The sequence below is a fragment of the Botrytis byssoidea genome, assembly GCF_014898295.1.
Source record: "Botrytis byssoidea strain MUCL 94 chromosome Unknown BBYS_025, whole genome shotgun sequence".
NCBI lineage: Eukaryota > Fungi > Ascomycota > Leotiomycetes > Helotiales > Sclerotiniaceae > Botrytis > Botrytis byssoidea.
Window position 1 is genome coordinate 515,307 of NW_024065866.1, and position 24,754 is coordinate 540,060.

Consider the following 24,754-nt stretch of genomic DNA (forward strand, 5'->3'; position numbering starts at 1 on the left):
TTTTTCCACTCCCCGAAATCTTTTCAAATATAATTCCACATAACACGCCCCGCCCGCATCAAATCATAATAAGTCTTCGTGGCTCAGTTGGTTAGAGCGTTGGTCTCATATTTCTATAACACATGAGGTAGTTGATAACAATTACTGTGCCATCCAAAGGTCGAGAGTTCGAGTCTCTCCGAGGACAGGATTGATTTTTTATTGGGGGTTTATTTTTTGAGAGGGAGGGGGGAGAGAGTAGGGTTTTGAGGCAAGGAGAGTGCGAGGGGGAGGGGGAGGGGGGTGATTTTGTTCTTTGATTGAATGAGTGAGTGAGTTGATGATGTTTTGATATATGTATTTGGGATGGGGGGGTTGGCGAGTATTGAATGGAAATGGACGGGAGAGAATGATCTAGGAATGCATAGGTTCTGATGGATTGAGATTTGAGAAAAAGATATTTGAAGAAAGTATATGAATAGATGAATGAATGGAAGAGCTCCCTTAGATAGGGAAAGAGAGAGAGGGAGAGAACCAAGGTGAAAGGAAAAGAAAGGAATGTTCAACGAGATTTCGAGAAGCAGAAATGGAGAATAGGAAGGGAGAGGGTTTATCGATATCCACATCATCTGTCATTATTCTTACTTAGCGAACCGCATTGAAAATTAATTAGTTCATACAAAGTTCTCTAATTTACTTGGGCAGAGAGATGAGAAATCAAAGGCCGTTAAGTTTTTTTGGGTTTCGTATGGTAGGGGGTTTTAAGGTATGGAGAAATGTAGATGGAATGAAACGGAATGGAATGAGACAAGATGCGGTGCAATTTAGCAAATTCAAGAGCCACAAACACTCTTGACATCACCAGGTCAAATAGAATAGAGTAAACACTGAATTCATTCCGTTTCGATACTAAATGTCATCAAAACAGTTGACCACAATTATAAGTATAAAAGCGATGCTTGTGAATGCTTTACGAATCAGAATGCAATGAGTTACTTTCATTCTCTCATGGCCATTGAAGACGGATCAAGTGTATTGTAATATTAGAGTACTATAGTAGTTGTTATCACTTTGCTTAGCACACACCCCCAATAGATATCAAGATTCCTACTCTAATACACAATAATCCTTTCTTGAAGAACGTAATCGAAGTCAATGACGTCTCTCCTAAAGAGATGAGTATCAAACTTTGGGAAAACTCAAGAGACATGACGTAGTACCATGGAGCTTTCAATCTATCTTCACTACTATAGATAATCACCCAACATAAGATAATTTGGTGTTCTATGAAGTGAATCAGAGTGAAAGGGTTATACGAGTTAATGAATATTCAGATATGCAACAAGATTAAAAATTGTCAAAACTAACAGGAATATTGACTTTCTTGCTAGTGAATATATCGAGACTGGTAACAGAAAACACGAGATAAGAACTAGAACAACTGACATGAAAGCGCATGCTAAATATTGATTTGAGTGATCGTGTGATTTAGAAACTACCCCGTTTCAAGACCTCTTCGAAGCAGGAGACTCACTGACTATTTCAATTCGATGAGGAACGTTGTTGAATGTTGAGATGTTTATATACGTATAGGGACATAGAAAAGGCAGATAAAGATGCTGTACGTATATATCGACATGGAGATAGATCTCAATACTTTGATGAATATGATAACCCGCAAGCAATAGAGCCTCTCAATAATTCAACGCCGACTCTCACCCCCACGCGTCGACCTGAGATGAATCTTGCAGCTCAAGCCCAGCCTTATCCATGTTTCACAGACCTGATAACATGCTGCAAAGAACAACGCATATAGATAGAAACGACAAAAGCAGGTGCATATACATCAAGCAATCATATATTAAACTATAAGCATAGGAGCAACGACCCGAGGTCCGTTAATAATGCCCACGAGTATCTTGCAACTGCCCGATCTCGGCTCAATGCAGATCATCTAACAGAAAGGAACTTTCAATACCGATAGATCCCTCAGAATAGGTAAAAACACGGAAGCGCAGAGGTGAGAGGCTGAATTTTCAAGCTCAATCAATAATTCTTCTCTGACAAAGAATCGTGAAAATTTTTCACCACATGAAAAGTCTGCTACCAAGATTTCCCTACATATATTCTTGACCACAAGATCAGATGATTATTAGTTCGGTCATACCAAGTCACGCAAATATGTTTTGGCACGCGACTTATGCGCATAAAGCTGCATAAACTTTATGCACCTCTCTCTCTCGCAATCCGGGAAGGCAGATTCCGGATAGGCACAAGAGCTTCACCATCAGCCTAATGTGTATTAATTGAAATCACCAATGGAGATGAATTAGATAATACGGGGAGGTATGGCTAGCAACATTGACTGTACTGGAAAATGCGGTCGGCTTAAATGCCTCACGGAAGGATTTGGACACGCGTTAACGTTTTCCTTATTGGACATAAAGTCGCTTGTAACATTTGCGGCGTAGATTGAGGTTTCTGGGCCAGGCTACTCCGATTGACCGCTTCTCGATGACTTTCGTGAGGCTTTCAAACCGAGTATGGATGAAGTGTCGTAAGGACATCGGATAATGTAAGGGCTACTTACTGTACGTGAACGAGCTGAGAGTTAACAGATTGAGACCTAGACAATTTTAATATAAGTACGCAATTGTGCAGATGCTCATATTTTGATTGTCTTGAGTCATGCTGAGAACTACATATTTAGTAAAATAAGATCGCAATACTCCCCGTTGACTTTACATGCACGATATGACCACATTCAGATACATGCAGAATCGTGCAGGTACAGTATTTAGAGTGTCTAGACTCTCCTAGGGAAGAAAGCTTGTTTGGAAGAATAAGAAACTGGTAGGGAAGCCAAGGATAAAATATATGACGGTAGAATTCGATGAGTGGTGAATTGATATGGAGCGATGAATGTGGCTGTCATCGCTCCAGAAATGGAATAATTCCCAAGGTTCGGAAATATGTGTCGGCTGAATGATAAAATGAAATTGAATGGTGGTTGTACATGACATGCCATCGGCGTCAGTACTTGATCACAATGCTAAGCCTAGGTATTGAAAATTGAAGATCATGACTGGACGTAAATATAAATTGTAATGAATTAAAGACTTTGTTCAATGGCCTTGAAAATTGCCTAAGTAATATGGATGCCCACGAGCTTCAATGATTGCTCCGGAATGAAAGCTGACAAGTCATAAGAAAAGGCGCGTGGTGTTCAAAGTGTCGAGTTGTGCGGTAATCAATCTATTGGATGACATCTGGCGAAGGCTTCAAGGTTCTCCTCTAGGATCCAGCTTCATCTCATATTTGGTATGTGTATCCCAAAGGTCTTAGATTCAAAGCTCCATGTTTCCATTTGATGTTCCTTTTCACTCACTACCCGTTGGCATTTGGCAGTTGTCAGTTGGCAACAGTACAGTACAGTACAGTACAGCTGGTGGGGTGTCGTCAATACCCCGCCATGGTACGTGCATATTTTAGTGGGTTATCGGCGGTACTCAAGGATTTTTGACAATCAACTAATCCCAATTGAGGTCCAAAGTCTAACTGTCGCCCCATCACAATTGTGGAGAAGGGTCCTCTAGACTGAAAGATGAACGTTGGTGCAAGTATTGTCAGATCCAACAATCTCATACCTCCCAAGACTCATTAGATTAGCACAACTGGATATTGATGAAAGGGAATGTATAAGCGGTAAGGGGCAAAATGATGATCACTTGGCATAGAAGCATTTTGTGATACCTCACTTGACCTACTTGCAGGTCTTGGGATTTTGCCATCATCGCCAAAATGTGATTTGAAGTCAAATACATAACTGCAAGTCACTGTCGCTTTCCATAGAAGTACTAAATTGTACTCTACATAGGAGCGACCGACTTTTGCTTAATTTTAACCTTGATGGTCCCGAGTTGTGACAACGAATGAGGCTTACATTTGAGCGATTTTCGAACCCACTAATGTTGTGGATCAGTTGTACCCGTTGTCTGTTGCAAAAACAGCGTAGGAGGATTAGGATTGTTGGAAAGAAGAGTGATTTCGGTATCGCAGTAATCATAGCCGCTCCATGCGCAAGGTCTTTTGGCCGAATATAACTTTGAAAAAGTCAAGCAGCAACTTGTTGAGATGTTTGAGAAGCGGAATCTTTCAAGGATATTGATGCAGGCGTCAAGATATATGAATCACAAAGATCTCGAAACATATAGTGACAAAGTTTTTGCCTATCCCGTCTGCCTTATGAGAGGTTGTTGAATAGATATGATATTGTTCCATGCCTGTCTGGACACAACTTTCCCATTTCTCCTAGAGTACAGGCGCTGGCTGACAAGTAAGCTCGGTAGTAACTCGTTGAGTTACTGTAATTTCACGACATTGTGAAGCACCTGTGACTCCTTCAAAAACCGAGAGATGAAAATGATCAACAGCATATATTCTTCTTCGGGTGACTCGGACCTAGAAGCAGACATGGCGATGGACATCAAAAAGCTAGAAATCAATTGCACGTACATCATGCACGAAATGATCCCTTGTTCCTCATAGACGATAGAACAACTTGGTGACCCCCAACTTTTCTAGCGTCCCTCATTTCCTCCACCTCATACACACAAGATCTTCTCGGCATAATATCTAATCTAGATAATTCTTCCGTGTGGCTGGAAGGTTCAGGTGGGGAGGTCTAGATGTGCTCGGTACCGTGTAAAAAAGTAACATTCGAAACCAGTTGCCAGGAAGATGGATTGACTGTTTGTTCAAAGTTCAGATAACAACTAATGTATCATCACTTCGACAATTCTATCTGCAGAGACAGACTCTTTTCGTGATAATATCGTCTGCTCCATTTCTAATATCCGTTTGATGGAAATGAAGCCTTGGCAAAGGTATACAAGGCGTCCCTCAATCCGCTGTTCGTTCCGTGTAATGCAATACCGACGGTTACTTTTCTCTTGGCTTTCATATTAACAGACAGATTCGAGATCTGTTATCGAAGATTACCTGCCTTGGCGATTCAACAACTCAACGTCCAGCAAAATGTGAAAGTCAATTGTACCATCAGCTTCGAAAACGAGAAGTACCATTCGTGTACTGTACTATTAAGTGTTGTACTTTGGCTTGGCTCATACAATGTCGCATCAAGGTAATATTCTTCCAAATGTAACCCGCCTTCAAAGAAAGATAAGTGTACTCGGAAAGAAGGTCGGTGAGGTAAGTGACAGTGTTGTAATAATTAGAAGCTGAAAGAATCGTGGGATTCATTGTGTGTGATATATGTGAAGTGATTGGAATAACTTCATATTTGAGTCTCAAGTATGTGCCCCGGTGGTTTTGAAAGGATGAGATAAGATATTGGTAGTATGCATGTAATGTAACGATTGAGTAAATACCTACTTACGTATTGAAGGGCGGAATGACGGCGGAATGGAAGGAAAGAAAGGGAAATAAGCGAAGAATTGTTCTAAAATGGTCTCGATTCATCGATAACAATAACAACATGAATGTCAACGTCAAATTCAGACACTCTTCAGCTTGATCAAAATGTACTGTTTGGCATTATCTGCAAGCAGTATGTAGCATTCAATTCCCCACTTCATACCATCCAAAAGGTCGTAGTGAAATTAGAAGAAACCCCTTTTGAATCATTCCTCGACAAAGTTCATGGGCAAATCTCTCGGCATGGAGTCGCCGTTTTCTCGTCTCTTCCCATGGAAGAGTTATTGAATGTTATCACTCCATTATTGACCAGTTATATTCAACTCTATGGAAGATTTCTTTGTTCTTACATCGGAAATATAATTGATAAGAAAAATAAAAATAAAAATAAGTAATTTCAACAATAGAATCACGTCTTTCCGTCGATTTATACCCGGTAGAGTCAATACGTAGGTTAAGTACCGGTCGGTCGGTCGGTCGGTAGATAGATATCTTTATTAGACGGGTAACATAATTTCAGAGACAAATGAGAAATATAAAATATAATATTGACATGCCATTCAATGTTACCATCATATCATCGAAATCTATCAAAATGGAAGTTGGAAGTGGAAGAATCATAAGCCAAAAGCCAAAAAGCCAGCCAAAAGCCATCATCGTCGCTATCTAGCACGGTAGAAACGCAAGCAAAAACAATTTTGTTCGCAAAACAACATTCTTCTTTTCTTGTATGAACGCAAGACAGCAAGCATAAGCATTATTATTATTGTTATTATTTGCGATCAGCCTGAATATTCTCACAGTACTAGGTATTACCTACCTACTTATTCATATTTTATACGTACGCCTGCACATGCAAAGCTATCCCTGCCTACCTTTACCTTTGCTTTTGCCTCTGCCTCTGCCTCTGCCTCTGCCTTTGCTTCCAATCAAGGTATCACGAATCCATATTTCGCCATTCACCTCCTCTTGCTCTGCATCAACCAAGATCTTCTTCCAATCTCTCTATTCGTGCGAATGTAAGATATATAGATAACTTTTTAACTGTTTCTCACCCCCGCATCCTTCTTTTATCTCTCAACAACAAGTTTGCAGGTTTCTTGCTTCTACCAAGCCTTCTATGCATCAAGCCTCGTCTTCGCAACTGACAAGAACCTATTAGATCCATTTCCCTCCCCTCCTTTGACTGCGGTCAACGGCCTCTTCCTAAGAATTTATCCAGTACTTGGATTTGATTTTTCAATCAGACTAAAACTACATCATTGCTACTTTTGTCTCTCATCAACGAGATCATTCCGATCCTTTTTATCATGTTTCGTTTCTTTTAATTTATACTTAACCTCTCCCGGAGAGAAAGCGAAATCGGTCAATCCTATCGCATTGTTCACACTTTCGAGAAGATACACTTGACGAAGATACCACAATACAATTGAAGCAGTTTAGAAGTTCTAGATCTACAGAACTACTAGTGAACGATTGCAAGACAGTTAAACGGTCTTACAGATACTGCTTTTCCCCATTCGCCATACCAAAAGCAGACCTAGCCCTCCCAAGAGAAACTTTATACTACTTCTCTCAACACGCTACTGGGTTAAACTAGCTCACGAGTTACACTACTATTTTATACTAGTGATTGGATTACTGGCACAAACTTTCAAATTTCAAATTTCAGAATTCAGAACCATCAAACTTTTACTCATCATTCGCACTTTCCTGACTCTTTCGTTAATTTTTCTCAAAGTACAGAGTCAGCTCACCAGATTAGCAATCATGGCGACCACTACTTTACCACTTACTCACCCTACATTGTCTTCCACTTTTCCTAATATCTCGAATAAATTACATCATTCTCCTCAGATTGAATCCAATTCTCCTTCTGCAGAATCGAGTCGACCTTCCTCGATAGATTCTCATCAAGTCGATTCCATTCCCGAAGAATACGAGTACGAGACCAGCAGCGAAGCTGTTAATGAGCCAATAACTCCTACAGAGTTCCAAAATCCTCACCAAAATCCTAAAGTATTCACTGGCAGTGAGATTACTCATGATCTCATTCGTAAGCTTCCACCATCTTCAATTCAGCTTCCTACAATAGTCAATACTATTGCGACTCCTTCACCTCGATCGAACGCGCAGACACCATTCTCCTTTCCACAATCCATTAGAGAAAACACAGACCCATCTTCTACTCCAACCCCGCTTTCAAAAAGACCAACTTTTACTACAAAAGACTCGGGTCTGAGAGGTAAAGTTTCGAAGTTCTTCAAGAGGTCAAATTCTCAAATTGGGACTTCAAGTATAACCGTCTTGAATGACCAGACCAATCTTACAAATCCGACTACTCTTAAAATCAATAATGGTTCCGATCCAATGTTAGGCAAAGAGCATCGCCGAATGTCGATCGGACGAGCATCAACTTCTACTACAGCATTCACCTCCCGTACAAACACACCACCTTCACCCAGCACCCCATCAGAAACGCAATCATCGCAAGAAAACTTGTTCTCAAACACAAGACCAAGCGAGAACCTCAATATGACCAAGAAACAAAGATCTTCGACGGGTCTGAGCATGAGCCTGATGAATGTATTCCAGAATCATGGACCCAAAATTGCCTTTGATACATCGGCAATAGAAGATAAATCCAAAGCTCCTCAACGTGCCACAAGCGTTGATTGGGATTTGAACAATGGCTTTGCCACGGAAGGGGTGCAGCAGATGTTGCGAGAGCCTTGGGCCATGCCGGCCGAGACCGGAATTGGTCTGAAATCAAGACGTATGAGTATGAGTCTACCAGATGACCTCCTGGTTGATGTCGTAGAATTGGATGAAGAATATCATCAGCAAACTACATTTATAGGACGTCGTGGAAAACAGGTCGGTAAAGGTGCCACAGCCCATGTGAAACTTGTCGTTAAGAATGGCTCAAGCAATATATTTGCTGTGAAAGAATTCCGTGGTAAGTCTACGACGGAAAAGGAAGAAGACTATGAAAAGAAAGTCAAATCAGAATACTCGATTGCAAAAGCCGCCCGTCACCCAAACATCGTACAGACCTTTCGACTTTGTACACACAATGGTCGGTGGAACCATGTGATGGAGTACTGCGAACAAGGCGATCTATTCAGTCTCATCAATCAGAAGTACCTCAACAAAGAGGACCATTTAAAGGATCGTCAATGTTTATTCAAGCAACTTATTCAAGGCATTCAATTTCTTCATAGTAACGGAATCGCTCATCGAGATATCAAGCCTGAGAATTTATTGATAACCAAGGATAGTAAGCTCAAGATCACAGACTTTGGTGTTTCCGAAGTCTTTGCTGGTGTTCATCCTGGTTTCAGAGCCGCCAGAGGTGAATGTGGAAAGGATATGACTGAAACCAGACTTTGCGCTCCTGGTATCTGTGGCAGTCCTCCCTATATTGCCCCAGAGGTTCTGGAGAAGCAAGGTATGTAAACACGCATCTTACTTTACATTATCTCCCATATTAACAACCTTACTAGGTGAATACGACCCAAGACCTCTAGATGTATGGAGTGCTGCTATAGTTATGCTCTGTATGACTGCCAGCGGCTGTCTTTGGGAAAGAGCCAAGCCCAACACATCCCCCCATTACGACGAACTCGTCCGGGGCTGGGATAAATGGAATGGCAAGCATAACGACTGTTCCATAACAGACTCTGATTATCCTCACGTTTCATTTTTCGACAAACATATTAATCCACCCGCTCTTCGTCGCATACTTCTTACAATGCTCAATCCCGACCCTAAACAAAGAGCGACTATTGCAGATGTGGCAAAAAATCGTTGGATGAAGAACGTTGAGTGTTGTCAGATTGATAGTTACGATGAACCCACTACAATTATCGATGCGAGTAAATGCTCAGGCCTAGGGAATAGGAGTTTGAATAGAGTGGTCGGGCATAATCACTTACCGCCCAAAGAACATCATGGGCATAAATTGGTTAGGTTACCCGGTAGTACGGATATGTAATGTGGCATTGGTATGTGCGAATATTCCAACGGGGGTGAGGAGGTACTGAGATACAGAATCACCGGTCAATAACTCTTGACTGTTTAGCTGGATTGCATGTTAAGAAAGTGGTTGTCAAGCGAATGTTCAAACGGAGGGACTGGAAGCTGGGGAGCGAAATTTGGGGATTCGTTCCACAACTACATTTCGTCACGTTTCTTATGTTATGCGCTGGCTAGCTTGGGCAGATTTTCGCCGGGATGGCGTTTTTTACATACATACTAATGAGTCGATGATAATGCGGTTCGAAGAAGAAGTGTTGAAGATGTTATAGGGGGTTTGATTTGATACGAAATTTGAGATTTGAGATCTGAGACTTGGTGATTATGGAACATGGCTGAAGTGGAGTTCTGTCATTATTGTGGGGTGGTTGCGTGTGTATATTTTGGCGGCTGAGAATTGATTTTGAAGTTTGGTCTTGCAGTTTGGATAGGATGGGTTGAGTTTATAGAAGGATGGCGTGGGGTGAAGTTTTGTGGAAGACCAAGATTAAGATTACTATAGCTGAAGGGAGGGTGGGATATACATTGGATGGGAGTTGAAGTGGTGAATAAGGATTGGAGAAAAGAGAATCAGATTGTGCGTACGTTGCATTTTATGAGATGATACGAAATGAAACGGATTCGGTACCTGGTCATCTTCATACGTGGAATTAAGTATAAGAGAAGAGAAAAAGAGAGCCTCCGTTTGAGATGGAGGCTGCGGGAGGGGGGGGGGGGGGGTGGTTGAATCAGATTGAAATGGATTGAATTGAATCGAACTGAGAGATACTTGAGTCGTTTTTTAATTACCTAGAAGTATGTAGATAGTGACCACTTTAATAAGAATGAGAGGAGGTGTTATATCAACCTAGTTTAGCTTAGCACTTCTATCCTTCTTCTTTTCAGGGGGTCATGTAGTGATGTAGTGATGTAGTGATAGAGTGATAGAGTGAGATGTCTTTGAGGTTGTAGAGGAAGAGAACCCGGAGGGAAAGAAGAGACAAGGCAGAATGGTATGACAAGGGCGGGATAGAATAGGTAGGGCCGGAATCTATGTATGTCCAATGGATGGATGGATGGATAGATTGCATTGAATTTAAAGATTTTATAGTAGATATCTTAAGTATGTTCGACTTGATGGATTTTTGATAGCTGTAATAGTATCTGGGGATCTGGATGAATATGCTGTGTATACTGTGTAATGTAGAAGTAATGAAGATAGCAGGTATGAGGTGTTGAGTATATTACAGATATAGATATGAAGTACAACTTCTTCACATCCCCATTTATATCCCCATCCACATCAAAGAACACAATTATCTAATCTCTACCTCACCAACCCCCAAGCAAACCCTTACCCCAACCTCTTCATTCTTTCCTCCGCAGCTCTCGCCCTCCTTTCCCTCTCAACCCTCATCTTCATCTCCGGCGTCATATCTCTCATTTCCTGGTCTCTCTTTTCCTGTCCACTAGCCTGTACACCCGCTCCTACGATCTTTCCCTTTCCACCTCTACTACTAAATTTTCCTCCTCCTTTAAGATTTCTCTCCCTCTCTCTCTCCTCTTCTTCTTTCGCTAATCTCTCATCATCTATCCTCTTCTCTTCCATTTTCTTCTTTTTCTCCTCTTCTTTTTCCCGCGCATCTCTTTTGCCCGCTTCCTCTCTACTTAATCCTGAAGGAACATTTGAGTTTTCCCAAGTATATCCTTTCGGGGAAGGTAATTCGTATCTACAAACTCGGAAAGCATCCCTCGTACTTCTCTCTCCACATAATTCGAAAGCCGTTTTCCCATCTCCATTTTTGATCGTAGGATCCGCATTCCCCTTTAATAATAAACCCTCAACTAATAATCTAGAATTTAAACTCGCGGCTAAATGCAGGGCGGTAGGAGCATGATAATTTTGTTCTTCAGGCTGAAACTGGAAGTTTGGAGATACGGAGTTTGTTTGGAGGTAAGATAACAGAGCAGGGAGTTTTGAGCGACGGATTAGGGATTGTAGTTGTGATGTATGTAGAAGTGCCGTTTCTTCTTCTTCTGTTAGCTTTTTGGGTTGAGGTTTTGATGCTGCTGCTGCTTCTTTCTTGGCGGCGAGGGATTGTTGTGCCGAGAGAATGGCGGCACGTTTAGCTGCGAGGGCTTCTTCGTCTACTTCAAGTATTTTGACACGCGTGAGTTCAACGAAGGAGCGCATAAGTTCGTTTTGCGTGGCTCTTTTCGTGCTAAATGGGAATCCACGAATTCGAGGATCATTTTGTTTTAAAACTTGGTCGTCATATGGTCCGAATAAAGTACGTCGATTAGTGGTACCAGTGGCACGAATGAACAGTAACTCAGAAGTATCTATCATGCCTTTCCATGAAGTGAGAAGTTGACGTACTTCATCTTGTAGAGCTTGTTCATTGTAACGACGGAGACTAGATCCAGCACTATGAGCGGCTCCTTTTGCGGAATCGTTGGCAGATTGAGCTCCTCCTTGTTTCCGACGCGTAGTGTATCGATGAAAGGTTTTATGAGCGAGTACGACTGCTTCTTTGGTCAATGGACCCGTCGTTGCCTGTGGGTTCTTGACCTGTTTAGGGGCAAGAGATACGACCATGGCAGCAAAATGACCACCTCCTATCATACACATAAAAACATGAGGGCCCTTGTAACATTCTGGTAACGGAACGCCTTCACTGTTGACTGGTACTTTGATCTGAGGTTTCGGAGAGAGTTGCTTTCGCTGTACAATTTCGTGCATCGGGGTTTCCTTTTCTAGCTCTTCATTGGTAAAAATCGCCCGGTATATCCCAAGGTAAGTGTCCTTCGGCATTGTAGGTGTTGTAAACCATATCATTGGAGCCTTTCCAGAGCCTCTCGTCCTTTTTCTTAAGCCAGGATTATCATCAAATTCATTGCTTGTCGATGCTATAACAGCTTGCTTCTTGAGTAATGAGCTCAATGTCGTTTCTTTGCGCCCTCCATCCTCTTCATCTTCTTCGGTATCTGATGAATCGGATCCTGAAAGACTCTCGTCGAGGTCTCCTACCAACTTCTCGAACTCAATTTCCGTTACAGCTTTTGCCCCTCGGATCTTTTGCTTTAAATTATAGTTGTGAAAATCTGATCGTACGTGACTCTTTTGGTCTTCCACAGTATAAAAAGTTACACCACATAGCGAACAGGACTTTGATCCCACATCTCCGGGTTTGGTTTGTATAATTCGCTCGGCCGTGTCTGTAGGCGAATTGGTATCTGCTTGGTAGGTGTCGTCACTGGAGTCATTGGAATCGTCTTTGCGCGCGAGTGTTGATAAAATATCTTGTGGAAGGTCATAGACTATTGCTTGTTAGCTTGGGAATACGTGCCCAAGTATTGAATTCCTACCGTATAATGGTCTTCTAGTTATATCCTCCTTCCGTTGTTCCATTCTGACGATGCGAAAGCTGTTCGTTTGTATGAGGTGGGGGTTGATGGATGATTATTTGAAGTTGAGAATATGCGCTTTACTGCTGAATGGGTATTTCAGCAATAGTTCCATTCAGTTTTGGCTGGCTCGTAAGTGTATATGTCGCTCTCTAGCACAAAAGCAAAAAGTTGAAAGAATATTTTGGTATGAAAATTAAAAATGTTCGCTGCCTCCTACGTACGACCTCAATCTCATCTGACCTGACTCCTTATCTCCACGTGATCGTTCGATTAGCCCGGTCTTTAGTTTATCCTAGCGCCAACGATCCATGACATCAACCACCTTTATTAATGACGTAGATTATCCTAGGCCCCAGCCTCAGTTGGCTGAGCAGAAGAGGCGTTTATCGGCATTGGTTATCAAACAACAAAAACAACAAAAGCAAGGAAACGAAGTCTCGGGAGTCTTTGCTCCCTTTAAGTTCTGACACATAATTATCAATTGAAGGAATACAAATCAAGATAGTAGTCCTTTCTAACCAATTGCAGTTATTGAGTAACTGTGGAGTTGATCTACATTGTATGCAGCTTGCTCCCGTCAACAATCCAATTCTTCAAATTCCCATCTCATCCTCAGATTCCAGATCCCTTCAATCTCAATTCTCCATCTCCAATCCTCCACTATTACGATATCCCAAAATGTCTTCATGTTTTGGTTCAAGAAAGTCAAAAGGTGACGATACTCGTCCATTATTGCCTCAATATGAGGATGATACTTCATTACAGAGAACGGTTCATCAGAAATTGCATACTTATCAGATGCTTAGAGCTTTATCCAAGGGCTTTATGCCATCTACTGAACAAGCCATAATCAATTTGAGAACTCTATTGGCATCAGATGTTTTAAATCCGGACAATCCAGAATTGACAGATAGTGGAAGACGATTGATCAAATTCTCGAAGCAATGGCTTACGGAGTTCATTGAATTGTTAAGAAATAAGAATGACGGAGATCAGATTCAAGACTTTATATGGTTCTTGATACACTCAAGAATCTCTGTCAACACAACGGATCTTATTGAAAGAGCCACAAGCACAAGAGCAAGAGCAGACGCCTCAGCTGGTAAGTATTGTCTATCATATATATAGTATCCTGATATCTGACCAGTCACAGCATACGCAAGTATCAAAACTGTTGGTAGTCTTCTATTGACAAATTCCGATTTTCGAATATTCCTTTCAGACCTCAATACCATTGGTCGACAGGTCTTTGCAGATACAGCAAAGACGGTATCAGATGTCGCAGAAGATGCTGCGAATAAAATTGAGCCATCGGATGTCGAGAATGAAGCAATGAAGAAGCCAGGAAAGGAGAGAAGTGAGCCCATTCCTAAAGAAGACCTTCAAGCTGAAGCAAGTGAGATTGGCGAAGTCGTTACGAATGGCTTCAAAAAGGCAGGTAGACAAGCAGGTGAAAGTTTGAAGGAAAACATTTCTGGGGAGCAGAGAGAGACTTTAAGATATCGTTTGAAGGAAGCGGTTACGAAATTGACAAAACGAAATGATTATTCGGACTCAGTCAACACAATTGGTCTTCTCATTCAGAGATACGCCAAAGCCTATTCTAGAGCTGTGGATGAATCTATCAGCGCTGTTCAGGATGATGTTGAACCAAACCCAGCCCTTGATCGTGCAGTGAAAAATGGTTGGTCTTTAATGAGTTCTTTTGGTGACAAGGATGCATGGAAAGAACTTGAGAAGCGATTCAACAAGGTTATGGAGCACTCTCAAAAAGATCCCGAATTCGAAAACCTCATGGGAGAATTGGCAAAATCAATTCAACAAATGCTTTCCGATCCAGATTTCTTCGATGCCGCGGCCAATAAGGTTGATGAATTGAAAGAAAAATCTAAGGAAGTGGGCACCGAGTCTCCTCTTCGAAAAGATATTGATAATTTGCTAAAACAAGCACGCACAACATTCGATTCAGTAATGAACGATCAAGATGTTTCCAAACTGGTTCACACAACGTTGAAAATATGGAACATTCTCAACCCACTCAACAAAACCTCCAACACCGAGCTCTTCACTGATCTCTCTACCGTGTTAATACCCATGTTCATCTCCGCCATTCAATATGTACCAATTCCTCGTCTCGAGATATCCGTCCCAGAAATTGATCTTCTTCTTGAGAATCTCATCCTCGAACCCGGTAGAACTATTAATCATACTAGTTTCTTACCATATCGGCTCAAGATCCAAACCTATAATGATCTCTCAATTCAAAAAGCTCGATTCCGTACCTTTTCAAAGGTTACTTCTGTGGTAACAGTCAAGATTCAAGGACTGTCAATTAGAGCAGATGAAGTTGGATTCTGGCTCCGAGCACATAAAAGTTTGTTTTGGTTAGCCGATGAAGGAATCGCTTCTTTCGAGCTTGATGATAGGGGTATCGATATCGAGTTCGATGTTGAAATCGGCCGCAACAAACTTGAGAAAATACTTACTTTGAAAGATACACGTGTCAAGATCCATCATCTTTCATACAAACTCAGCAAATCAAAGTTTGCTTGCTTAGCCTGGTACGTCCTCTTTCATATTTAGTCACTCATTGATATACTGACTCAGATCTCAGGATTTTCAAACCTCTCCTTCGTCCTATCCTCCGCAAAACTCTAGAATACCAACTCTCCACCGCCTTGGCTGATTTCTTCCATGCTGCCAATCGCGAACTCCTCTATGCACGTGAACGTCTCCGTGCAACTAGAATATCCTCTCCAGATGATATTCAAACCTTTATTAAAGCAATCATAACAAGGTTGAAGCCAGAAGAGGATCCGGATCTGTATCTAAATGTGGGAGTTCAAGGGGGTGCAAAGAGCAAAGGGAATGTTTTCAAAGGCGTTTATGCGCCAGGTAGTGTTGTTAAAGTTTGGGAGAGGGAGGGTAGGGACGCAGAGGAGATCGTGGAGGGAGAGGCAGAAAATAACGGCGGTTGGAGAAATGCAGTATTTGATGTTGGAGGGCAGGGACAAGGGGTTATGGGTTGGTAGGGAGCTATGAGTGTCAATGGGCGGGTCACATGGAACGGCGGTATACATATCGCAGAGGCAAGGTAAACCCAGGGAGGAATAAAATTGTAAGATATATGACCACAGTTCCCATGTGGACTCGGTTTGCGGCGATTAGTTCTTTCTTTTTTCTTTTCTTTTTCTGTCTTATTGACAGCGTACGCATCATGGGATTTGAACGGCATGGAAGGCACACAATTGATATTAGTAGGGTATGGTATCATAGTATTGTGGGAGGGCACAGGCGCGGAATTCTTTATTTCAAACATAAAACACAATGGAAATCAATTTCAACCATGTTCCAGGTCTAGCTAAAGGGATGCATGAATGTGGAAAGTGAACTGGCTAAGTAGCTACTCTCACACAGATTAATGGGCAACGTATAAAATGCGCTTCAAATCGGGAATTGCCTGGTTCTATTACCTCGAACGACAAATTTTCCAAAGGCAGTTATAAAAAGTCGGAACATTGAAGAACTCCTGAACTTAATTTTTCCTTTATCAAATTTTCATTGGCTTCATTTGCTTCAACACACGTTCTGAAAACCTTCTACCAGAGTAGCCTGTTCTTTTTCAACTAATTCTTCTTTCAACTTTGAGCCACCGAAAATTTATCGCCAGACTGACTGACAGCAATGTCGTATTCCAGCACCAGTTTCTTCCGACATCTCCTCCCATGGTAATGGTACCAAATTCTCAACTCTATATCCCACCTTCCAATCCCTTTCTCAAAGCAGTTTTAAACCCATAAATCTGCACTTTATCCCAGTCCCACACACCACTCTTGGTATATTCATCCTGACGCAGTTGTTCCAAGACTTTTTCCTTGCTCTCTGCATAGGCTAGAAGCACTGTTCCTTTTACTTGAGGCGTCTCCCCATCTGGAGGTAAATCATCAAAGAATGCGCCTCCAAAAAGGATAGCTCCAGCTTCGGCTAGCGGCTTTACACCGGCGAGATGCTGGGGACGGGCTTCGAGACGTTTTTGGAGCACGCCTTCGTGGTCGGGGAGAATGACTAGCCATTCGTGTTTGGTGGTTGGTGGAGTGGGAGATGCCATTGTTATTGGGGTTTATGCTGTGGGGTTCAGTTGTAGGATGAAGGGTTGAAGAGAGAAGAATATGGAGAGTGATGAAAGGTATTGAGATTCATTTTATATTCTATCTGATTTAGTGCAAGGGTTGTGGCACATGCGGCACAGAGAATGTATTCGTCATGTGCCCTTACCCGGCACCTTGCCTGATTAACCATATGCAATGCAATATCAGAATCTAACCAGGATGGGTGCGGAAGGATTCCGAATTATGGTGTCACCAGTAGGTGTACTAAATGGCGCGGCACTGCAAAAACGGACCTGATAACATCTCTTGAAGTCTTGGTTCGAATTTCTTAAGAATTGTTACACTAATTCCCTAAAGATTGAATGTTAAAGAGATAGATTCTCATATCAATCAAGTGAAAAATGAATCAAATACAAATTTTGAAAGTTTATAAGTGTCCCGTCAGTTCATACACCTATTGGTGCGTGAGAAGTGAAAGGTCTTTATTCATGCCGAGATTCGTGGTAATCACAAGTGTCATTACGTTTCTTAAGTGGACTCTTATCGGTCTTCAGGCTCCCCATCGTCGTGTACATAACATTTCTTCTTCAATTTTCCCATCTATCATCCTGGCGATTTCAAAAATGTTTCCTACAAAGACACAGATTGTCGGTATGCTACAGTCACTATACAGTGTATTATGCAGCAATGACCGGGTGGTAGATTCACCAGCTATCCTCCCTATGGTCTTCCCGAGTGAAATCATTCTTCACTGTTACGGTTCCAGGAACAAGATGGAGTTCTTGTCGAGAGTTGATGCTTGAGGATTTCCTGGCCACTGTTACTTCTCTTGTGCCAGCCGGTTTGTAATTTGCAAGATAGAAGTTATCCGCATTGCTATCTTCGATTTTGTTTGTTCCTTTCCAGCTAGCATTAGATGAACGAGTCCAAGATACGCTCACTAGACTCACGTAATCCTGAACATGTCTCAGAGGCTTGACAAGTGGTGAATAGGTCGGCATACATGCCACAAAGCAGCCTACGGCAGGATCTATTACCGTCCATGAGAACTTGCTTGCGACCCTGTAAAGCCAGGTCAGTGACAGCTAATTGATAGGTTTGCAGATGTGTAACTCACAAGTGACGTCTGGCAAAGTTGGGCCGTATTCCAATACTTCGCTCGAGATAACAGCAAGACGGATAATTGCGATGATTATAGTACTTTATCAACGGTTAACCCGGACCACAAAATATATGACAGATAGAGTGACTTACAATGCACCGACTGCAAAGATTGCCATCACACCTATCCTCTTGCGAATCGAAAGTTGAAGCTTATAAACAGCATTTATTGGGAGTGTTAGAATGCATATATCGAAGGCAACGTTGAAGGCTTGAGCACCCAAGACAAGGTCGATAAAATTGAGACATTCGTCTGGGGTAGTTTTGATCCAGGCTTTCCGGATAGGTCTGCATGGAAATGCGCGGCGAGGTTCTTCAGGACAATGAAGAGAACATTTAAGGTGCTAAGAATGATTGCGGAGGTTCTGAAACTCCCTGTTATGAAAATGCGATGTTACAAAGAAGAACAGAGATATTTGTAGGAACTTTATACATGATCCTTGAAGGCTAGTTAGATGACTCGCATGATCGGTACTAAAAGATTGTCCCCCCATTCCAATCACGAGGTGACACACAAGCTTGCCATGTAAACAATAGTATAAAACTTCAAACTATGTATACTGAGTCTAGTGGGAACTGCACTCGCGTAGCTTTACCAGTCTACTTCAATCGAGTATTTCTTGGTAGCGAGCTAAGGATAATCGCAATGTGTTGATGTTGTGTGGCAATAACCGCCACGCTGCTTAGAATGAAATAACCGAATTTTCGCGATATTCTCAGAGTATCTCCATATGTCTTGTAGTCACGAAATAGGAATACAAATGGAACTTTCGAATACGATATTAAAGAGGTAATTCGAGATCCCAGTATAAGATAAGATCTAGGGTTTATTCAGATGAAATGAATTTCATCTGAACACATGTATCAAAATCCACCATTTCAGACCACTGTTTTGCGCAACAATTTAAGTGAAAGATGCCCCCGCTTCCAACAGTTTGTCAGTACTACTAATGATTTCTGCCGAAGGATATTCGTGCCATGTAAGTGCAGATAAGTATTGGCTTTTCCGTTCTCTTAGACGGCGCGATTCTTATCTTTCTTTCTGACCGAAATATGCAAGATTAATTCTTTCTGGCCGGAATATAAAATAGTCTTGCAAGACTTTGCTTTCTTTTCTCATTCTCAAAGTTATAATCCAAAGTACTAGCAAAGTAATATATCCAAAAAGTTGTTCTCTACAACGATCTTAATAAAACACGATTGGCTCGTCCTTATTCCAGATCATCTTGGAGTTCAAGATTATTTCGAAGTGTACCTCTATTATATTTCTGGTATCAAACTTTTCATTGAATTAGAAACTGTTCTGTCTGGTGGTACGTTTTTTGATTTAGATAATGTAATGACGAGCGAGCAGCCGCGGATCAAAGGAATAATGCTTTTGGTGTGTGCGGAGAGTGAAAAGGAAGTATTGGAACAGCTGAAGAAGGATATTTGTATAGGGAGTGGTATTCAGGATTAGAAGAAGATGTAGATTGGAGAATTTATGGCAGCGGTAAGGAATGGACGGGAGACAGGGCATAGATTTGGGGATTTCTGTACATTTTGGACTTCCAAAGCACAGGAGTCTTCATTAGATAGCTTGATTACAGACTTAACGATGAATTTGATCGGTGTAAGTGGGCAAATGCGTCGCTCTATGAAAGGATATTGAGAAAAGAATCTAGGGTTCAATGAGGGAGATAGAATAAATATAATGCCACCATCAATAGGGACTGAAGGGGAGAAAGATCATCTGACGAAATGCGTATTCATAATCCTGACAAAAAAAAGAGATCATCATCGATCTGCCTCTTAATCTGATTAGAGATCTTAAAATACAAGACAAGCCATATGCCTAATTTGCGATTCGTATACTTCGCTGTGTTTTTATTTTTGTGCTTTCTTCTGTTCCTTTGGGTGATGTGCAGTTTAATACCAGACAGTAGACGTTCTTACCCAGAAACCATATCAACAAACTTTGTGACCTCCATTCTTAAAAATAGATTCAACCCATGCTTTTCAGAATTGAAATATTTTATCATGGTTTGCTTAATCCCTTAATTGGGAAATTAAGTATATAATGAAGACTTTGCATAGCTCTTTTCTCGAGCGGCTGACGCAGTGTAGAGGCATTTTGAGAAGGCTCTACAAAGCCTAACCCGGAGGACAATATCGACCAGTTCGATTGCATACCTGTCGCAAATCTTTTCTGTATAGAATCGATAGGCTGAATATAGGTGGACCTGGTACAAGTATCAATGACTCCATCCAAAAGTGACCTTGGTTTACTTCTCTTGTGATATAAGAGATTATCGAAATTGCTTGGCCAAGGAAACAAGATCTTCATGGTGATTGCCCGAAACTTTTCCGTAAATATTGCAGCTACAGGGAAATTTAACAGTGATTGCTTCAATACCTCTGTAGCAAGTTTAACAGCCTCTTCTTCATCTTTTCCCAGTTCTTTGCTGATCTTGGGGGAAAATCGAACGATGACATCTGTCAGGTTCAGTATAGCGAATACTTGTAAGACAGGCTGGTAGGCACAACTACAGTGAGCACGATAGCTATCAACAACAGCAAGACCTTGTTGTGCATGTTGCCAAACGATTGAACTTAGATAAGAGGTATCGAACAGTCCGAGGTTCAGAAGTGGATAGAGGAGCTGGACAACAGCTGTAGCGTATAACAAACTGATTTTTTAGTGAGTGTGAAATTGTATTAGGAAGTCGTTGAATCTTACTGAAGCGAAAGCACGTGTGGTAATATCTGCGTATCTTTACCATCCGTCTTACTAATGATACTTGGCAGGAATTTACGCCAAGTTACCAATTTGCCGTAGAGATGCAGAATGTCTGAGGCCGCTATTCGAGAACTGTCGGTATTGTACATCAAAATATTAGTAGTCCGAATTATGGCCATAAGATTCATTTTCTCTCGGTTAGTTGTTGCAATGAGGCAGTGGCCTTTCGTGACAATATCATCATCTTTGGGGGGGTATTTATACATTCCCCACATCATACTATCGATTTCGGCTTCGTTTTTTTGGATTTCCTCGATGGACTTCGTTGCAGGAACCTCTACAATGAGAGCCGCTGGCATCCTGAACGTTACCTGAGCCCACTCACTAAAACTGTTAGTTATGGTGACATACATGCTCAATTGGGGTGAATTGTTGGAAAGTCATCAACTTACATATTTAAGTTATTAATGCCAACAACGGTATCGCTCCAAACTTGCCGGTACGCCTCACTGCCAAGGCCGACATGTTCCAAATTCATTAATGAGTTACTTGCAACTTCCAAGTATGCTGAAGCATGCATCCCATATCCTTGTGCACTGTCTATCAAGAAGAGAATTGCGAAAGCCTGTATAGTCATGAGACTCATGTCTTCGGCATCGATGTTGTTCTTTACCACATCAGCAAATCTCTGGCCTAGCTCCTTGTAATTCGTCTTATCGCCTTCCAAGACTGTATGCAAATAGCATGCCATAGTGCAGATAGCATTAAACAGAAGGGGCGAGCAGAATTCATTGGAATTATTCTGCATGCTATCCACAAAATGCTGCTCATTGAATAAGGAATGAGAAGGGTGAACCCAAGTAAAATACAAGGAGAATAAGTGATGAAGAATTTCTTTATCTGCCGTTACTGCTGTCCAATGGAAACGTGATGTCTCTAGACCATCAACTTCATTGTCAATAACTTGTAACGTAGGTAGCTGCTCTTTGACATCGACAGTGGTTCCTAGCCATTGTGCTATATCTTGAATAGAGTCCCTGTTCCTTATCCGATTAAGGATTTCGCGTTCATCATCCGCTGCTGCAAGGCTTTCAAACACCCGTTCTGCCATGCGGTTGATTGCATGGCTCTCTTTGAGTGATTCGACTAGTTTCTCCTTTGCAATTTTGGTATGAGTTTCATAGAAGCATTCTCCAGCTTGGAGTTTTTTGATGCAACGACCACAAGGCTGCTCGCCATTACACTGAACGAAACTGTCAGTAAACTAAACTTTGGCCTGTAGTACTTTCGCTCTTCCAATGCTGCAGACTATATACCTTTGATCGGGCTACTTTACAACGGTTGCATGCATTTGAAGTTGTCAAACATTCTCTCTTACGTTTAGAAACCTTCTTTCCTTCTCCATGGATGAAAGCGGATGGTTGTGAGTTGGCTAAACTTTCATCCTGGCTGTTCGATATATCCTCATTTTTTGAACGCGAAAGAGAGCTGAGCAGCATTTTCAAGATCTGGGAATATTGCTTTCAGTCGAAGTGTGCGACAACCGTCTGGCAATGGTGTGAAAACATAGTTTGCAATCATTGTGAGGTTTATGTTTTCCGAACAAGAATCTCGGTGTAATACCGGGCTGCTCTGGTGCGACTTTTCACTAATAATCGATGTCAGCCATGTATCACCATTCTTTTTGTTTACAGCTGTACCAGCGTACCTGGCAGGTCTTACGAATCCACTTGCGAGCCTGTCAAATGAATGCATCTGACAATTGAACGACCTAACGTATCAAAGCGAGAACTCTAATAGACTATGTCACTATGAATACCTATCAGAACAGCGTTGTAAAAGCAGCGAATGTTGTTTATGTAGCAGGTGCATACGGTAGATATTTATGATTATATGGAATAGAATTATATGTCGTAAATGAATTGGACTAGGTAGATATCTAATAAACAAAAGTCGAAGCGCTAGTCAGATGTTGATTTACCGATTGAAGTTTGCTTTCTTTTTTAACGTCTATATAAAAAACGGTAATAATCCCATATAGCATCATTCCATATATTAATACCTCAAATATCAGGAATATAATCAAAATAATCTTAATTAGTATTTTTGATATTTCAATCTCAACTTTTTTTGGTAATATTATTATCCTAATCTTAATTTGATTTGAATAAAAAATTGATATTTTGGTTTCAAAAATATATAATATTTTAATTTTAAATTGATTTGATATTCTGATTTCAAAATGATTTGATATTCTAATCTTAAAAATCATATATTATTCTAATCTTAAAAATCATATATCATTTTGGTTTCAAAAACTATATATTATTCTGATCCCAAAAGTTATATTTTGATTATAATATAATATAAAGTATATTGAATAATTATAAATTACAAAGTTATAGATTTAAAATTTCTTTTTTAATTTTTTAGATTTATAAATATCTTTTTTTTTTTTTTTTTTTTTTTAATCAAAATCGATATTATTTGCTATAAAATAATCATAATAGTTTCATCAATCTCCTCTGAGCCCGAATTGTTTTTAGAATTTTTGTTATTGGAATTAAAGTTGTTATTGGAATTGTTTGTATTATTAATTTCATTTTTTCGATTATATTTTTTGAAAGATTTTTTGATTACTATTCTTTTATAATAAATAAGATTATTTGCTCTATTATTTTCTATAAATATTTAATTATAATCTCTTTATTTGAAAATATCAAACATTTCTGAAATTATATTATAATTCTTTATAATTAATTAAATAATTAATATATATATATTTATTATAATCTAATATTATAATATACTTAGTTTAAAGCCCTTCTGATTTATTACTAAATAAATAAATGTTATATAATATAAGTGCAAGAATATCATATTTTTGTATAAAAATAATATTTATATTAGCATTCAATTGTTTTCTATTTTTATTAAATTATTTGATTTTTTGAATAGAATTTCGATATTTCAAATTATATACTAAAGGGAATTTGTATATTACTATTATTATTAATAAGGAATTGGCTAGAAGCTGAATTGGAGATATTATTTGTTAATAAAAATCTAATAAATAATTATAATTTGAATTGAGATTAGATTAAATAAGGTTAGTGTTTTTGAAATCATATTCTGATTTCAAATTATTAAAATTATATATTTCCGGCTTTTTCTTTTAATAAATAATATTAATTAATATTTCAGAAATCTTAAATAAAATATTATTATTATTAAAGTTAGGATTAAAACTATTGTTATTATTATTAAATATAATTTATATATTATCAAAATTATATAATAAAATTTGATCTAAATTTAGGGATATTTAACAATCTTATAAAACTAATAGAATTGTTTTGAATATAAATCAATTATTTTCTATTACTATTGATAGATTTATATTTAATAAATATAATTTAATACTTTGTATATTAATAATTAAAACTATTTTTTCATTTTCTTATTCTTTATAAAAATATTTTCAAACTTTTTATATTAATTATTTAGATCTTTATATTTTGATATTTATAGTTGAAAAAATAAATGGAATTGATATAATAAAACTATTATATAAAGAATTAAAGATTTATTAAATTTAGAAGATATATAATATAAAAGGTTTGTTATTATATTGAATTATATAATAAAAAAAATAATTGCTCTAAATATTGATTTGAATTAATATATAATTTTTAATTTGAGAATGAATTATATAGATTATATTAAGTATTTCTTTCATAATAATTTATTATATTTATTATACTATTTATTATAATTAATCTAATATTATAATAAAAATAATTATTCTTATAAATTTGTTAATAATAATATATAATAACCTTTTATTAATTATCTTATTAAATTTGGACTTATTATTTCTTAAAATAGAAGCTACTTTTAATATATTATTAATAATTTCGCA

The 24,754-nt window shown here is 39.4% G+C and overlaps 7 protein-coding genes across 7 annotated transcripts; 2 read left to right on the forward strand and 5 right to left on the reverse strand.

The window, feature by feature from the left end:
* Positions 1-3,425: 3,425 nt before the first annotated feature.
* On the reverse strand, positions 3,426-3,876 carry EAE97_010116 (uncharacterized protein). Its single transcript, XM_038880631.1, has one exon. It carries the CDS (start codon positions 3,622-3,624, stop codon positions 3,439-3,441), a length of 186 nt encoding a protein of 61 aa, XP_038728677.1. The 5' UTR covers positions 3,625-3,876; the 3' UTR covers positions 3,426-3,438.
* A 3,309-nt stretch (positions 3,877-7,185) lies between these two features.
* Positions 7,186-9,412, forward strand: EAE97_010117 (uncharacterized protein; the record flags this gene model as incomplete). Its single annotated transcript, XM_038880632.1, has 2 exons — positions 7,186-8,866; positions 8,922-9,412. 2 exons carry the CDS (start codon positions 7,186-7,188, stop codon positions 9,410-9,412), a joined length of 2,172 nt encoding a protein of 723 aa, XP_038728678.1.
* A 1,015-nt stretch (positions 9,413-10,427) lies between these two features.
* On the reverse strand, positions 10,428-13,012 carry EAE97_010118 (uncharacterized protein). The gene is made up of 2 exons (XM_038880633.1): positions 12,802-13,012; positions 10,428-12,753 (listed from the first exon to the last, which is right to left on the reverse strand). Exons 1-2 carry the CDS (start codon positions 12,842-12,844, stop codon positions 10,787-10,789), a joined length of 2,010 nt encoding a protein of 669 aa, XP_038728679.1. The 5' UTR covers positions 12,845-13,012; the 3' UTR covers positions 10,428-10,786.
* A 509-nt stretch (positions 13,013-13,521) lies between these two features.
* Positions 13,522-15,875, forward strand: EAE97_010119 (uncharacterized protein; the record flags this gene model as incomplete). Its single annotated transcript, XM_038880634.1, has 3 exons — positions 13,522-13,945; positions 13,997-15,404; positions 15,458-15,875. The coding sequence occupies 3 exons, from the start codon at positions 13,522-13,524 to the stop codon at positions 15,873-15,875; spliced, it is 2,250 nt and encodes a 749-aa protein (XP_038728680.1).
* A 719-nt stretch (positions 15,876-16,594) lies between these two features.
* On the reverse strand, positions 16,595-16,951 carry EAE97_010120 (uncharacterized protein; the record flags this gene model as incomplete). The annotated part of the gene is made up of 1 exon (XM_038880635.1): positions 16,595-16,951. One exon carries the CDS (start codon positions 16,949-16,951, stop codon positions 16,595-16,597), a length of 357 nt encoding a protein of 118 aa, XP_038728681.1.
* A 705-nt stretch (positions 16,952-17,656) lies between these two features.
* EAE97_010121 (uncharacterized protein) lies at positions 17,657-18,232 on the reverse strand (the record flags this gene model as incomplete). The annotated part of the gene is made up of 3 exons (XM_038880636.1): positions 17,657-17,982; positions 18,070-18,152; positions 18,207-18,232. The coding sequence occupies 3 exons, from the start codon at positions 18,230-18,232 to the stop codon at positions 17,657-17,659; spliced, it is 435 nt and encodes a 144-aa protein (XP_038728682.1).
* Positions 18,233-20,130: 1,898 nt separating this feature from the next.
* EAE97_010122 (uncharacterized protein) lies at positions 20,131-22,331 on the reverse strand (the record flags this gene model as incomplete). The annotated part of the gene is made up of 4 exons (XM_038880637.1): positions 20,131-20,782; positions 20,833-21,216; positions 21,285-22,075; positions 22,149-22,331. The coding sequence occupies 4 exons, from the start codon at positions 22,329-22,331 to the stop codon at positions 20,131-20,133; spliced, it is 2,010 nt and encodes a 669-aa protein (XP_038728683.1).
* Positions 22,332-24,754: the final 2,423 nt, after the last annotated feature.

What these genes read in the sequence shown, in the direction of transcription:
- EAE97_010118 (XM_038880633.1), bottom strand. Translation starts at nt 12,844, where the DNA reads ATGGAACAACGGAAGGAGGATATAACTAGAAGACCATTATACG. An exon ending in AACTAGAAGACCATTATACG is followed by an intron (nt 12,754 to 12,801) that starts GTAGGAATTCAA and finishes AACAAGCAATAG; the next exon opens with TCTATGACCTTCCACAAGAT.
- EAE97_010116 (XM_038880631.1), bottom strand. Translation starts at nt 3,624, where the DNA reads ATGAGATTGTTGGATCTGACAATACTTGCACCAACGTTCATCTTTCAG.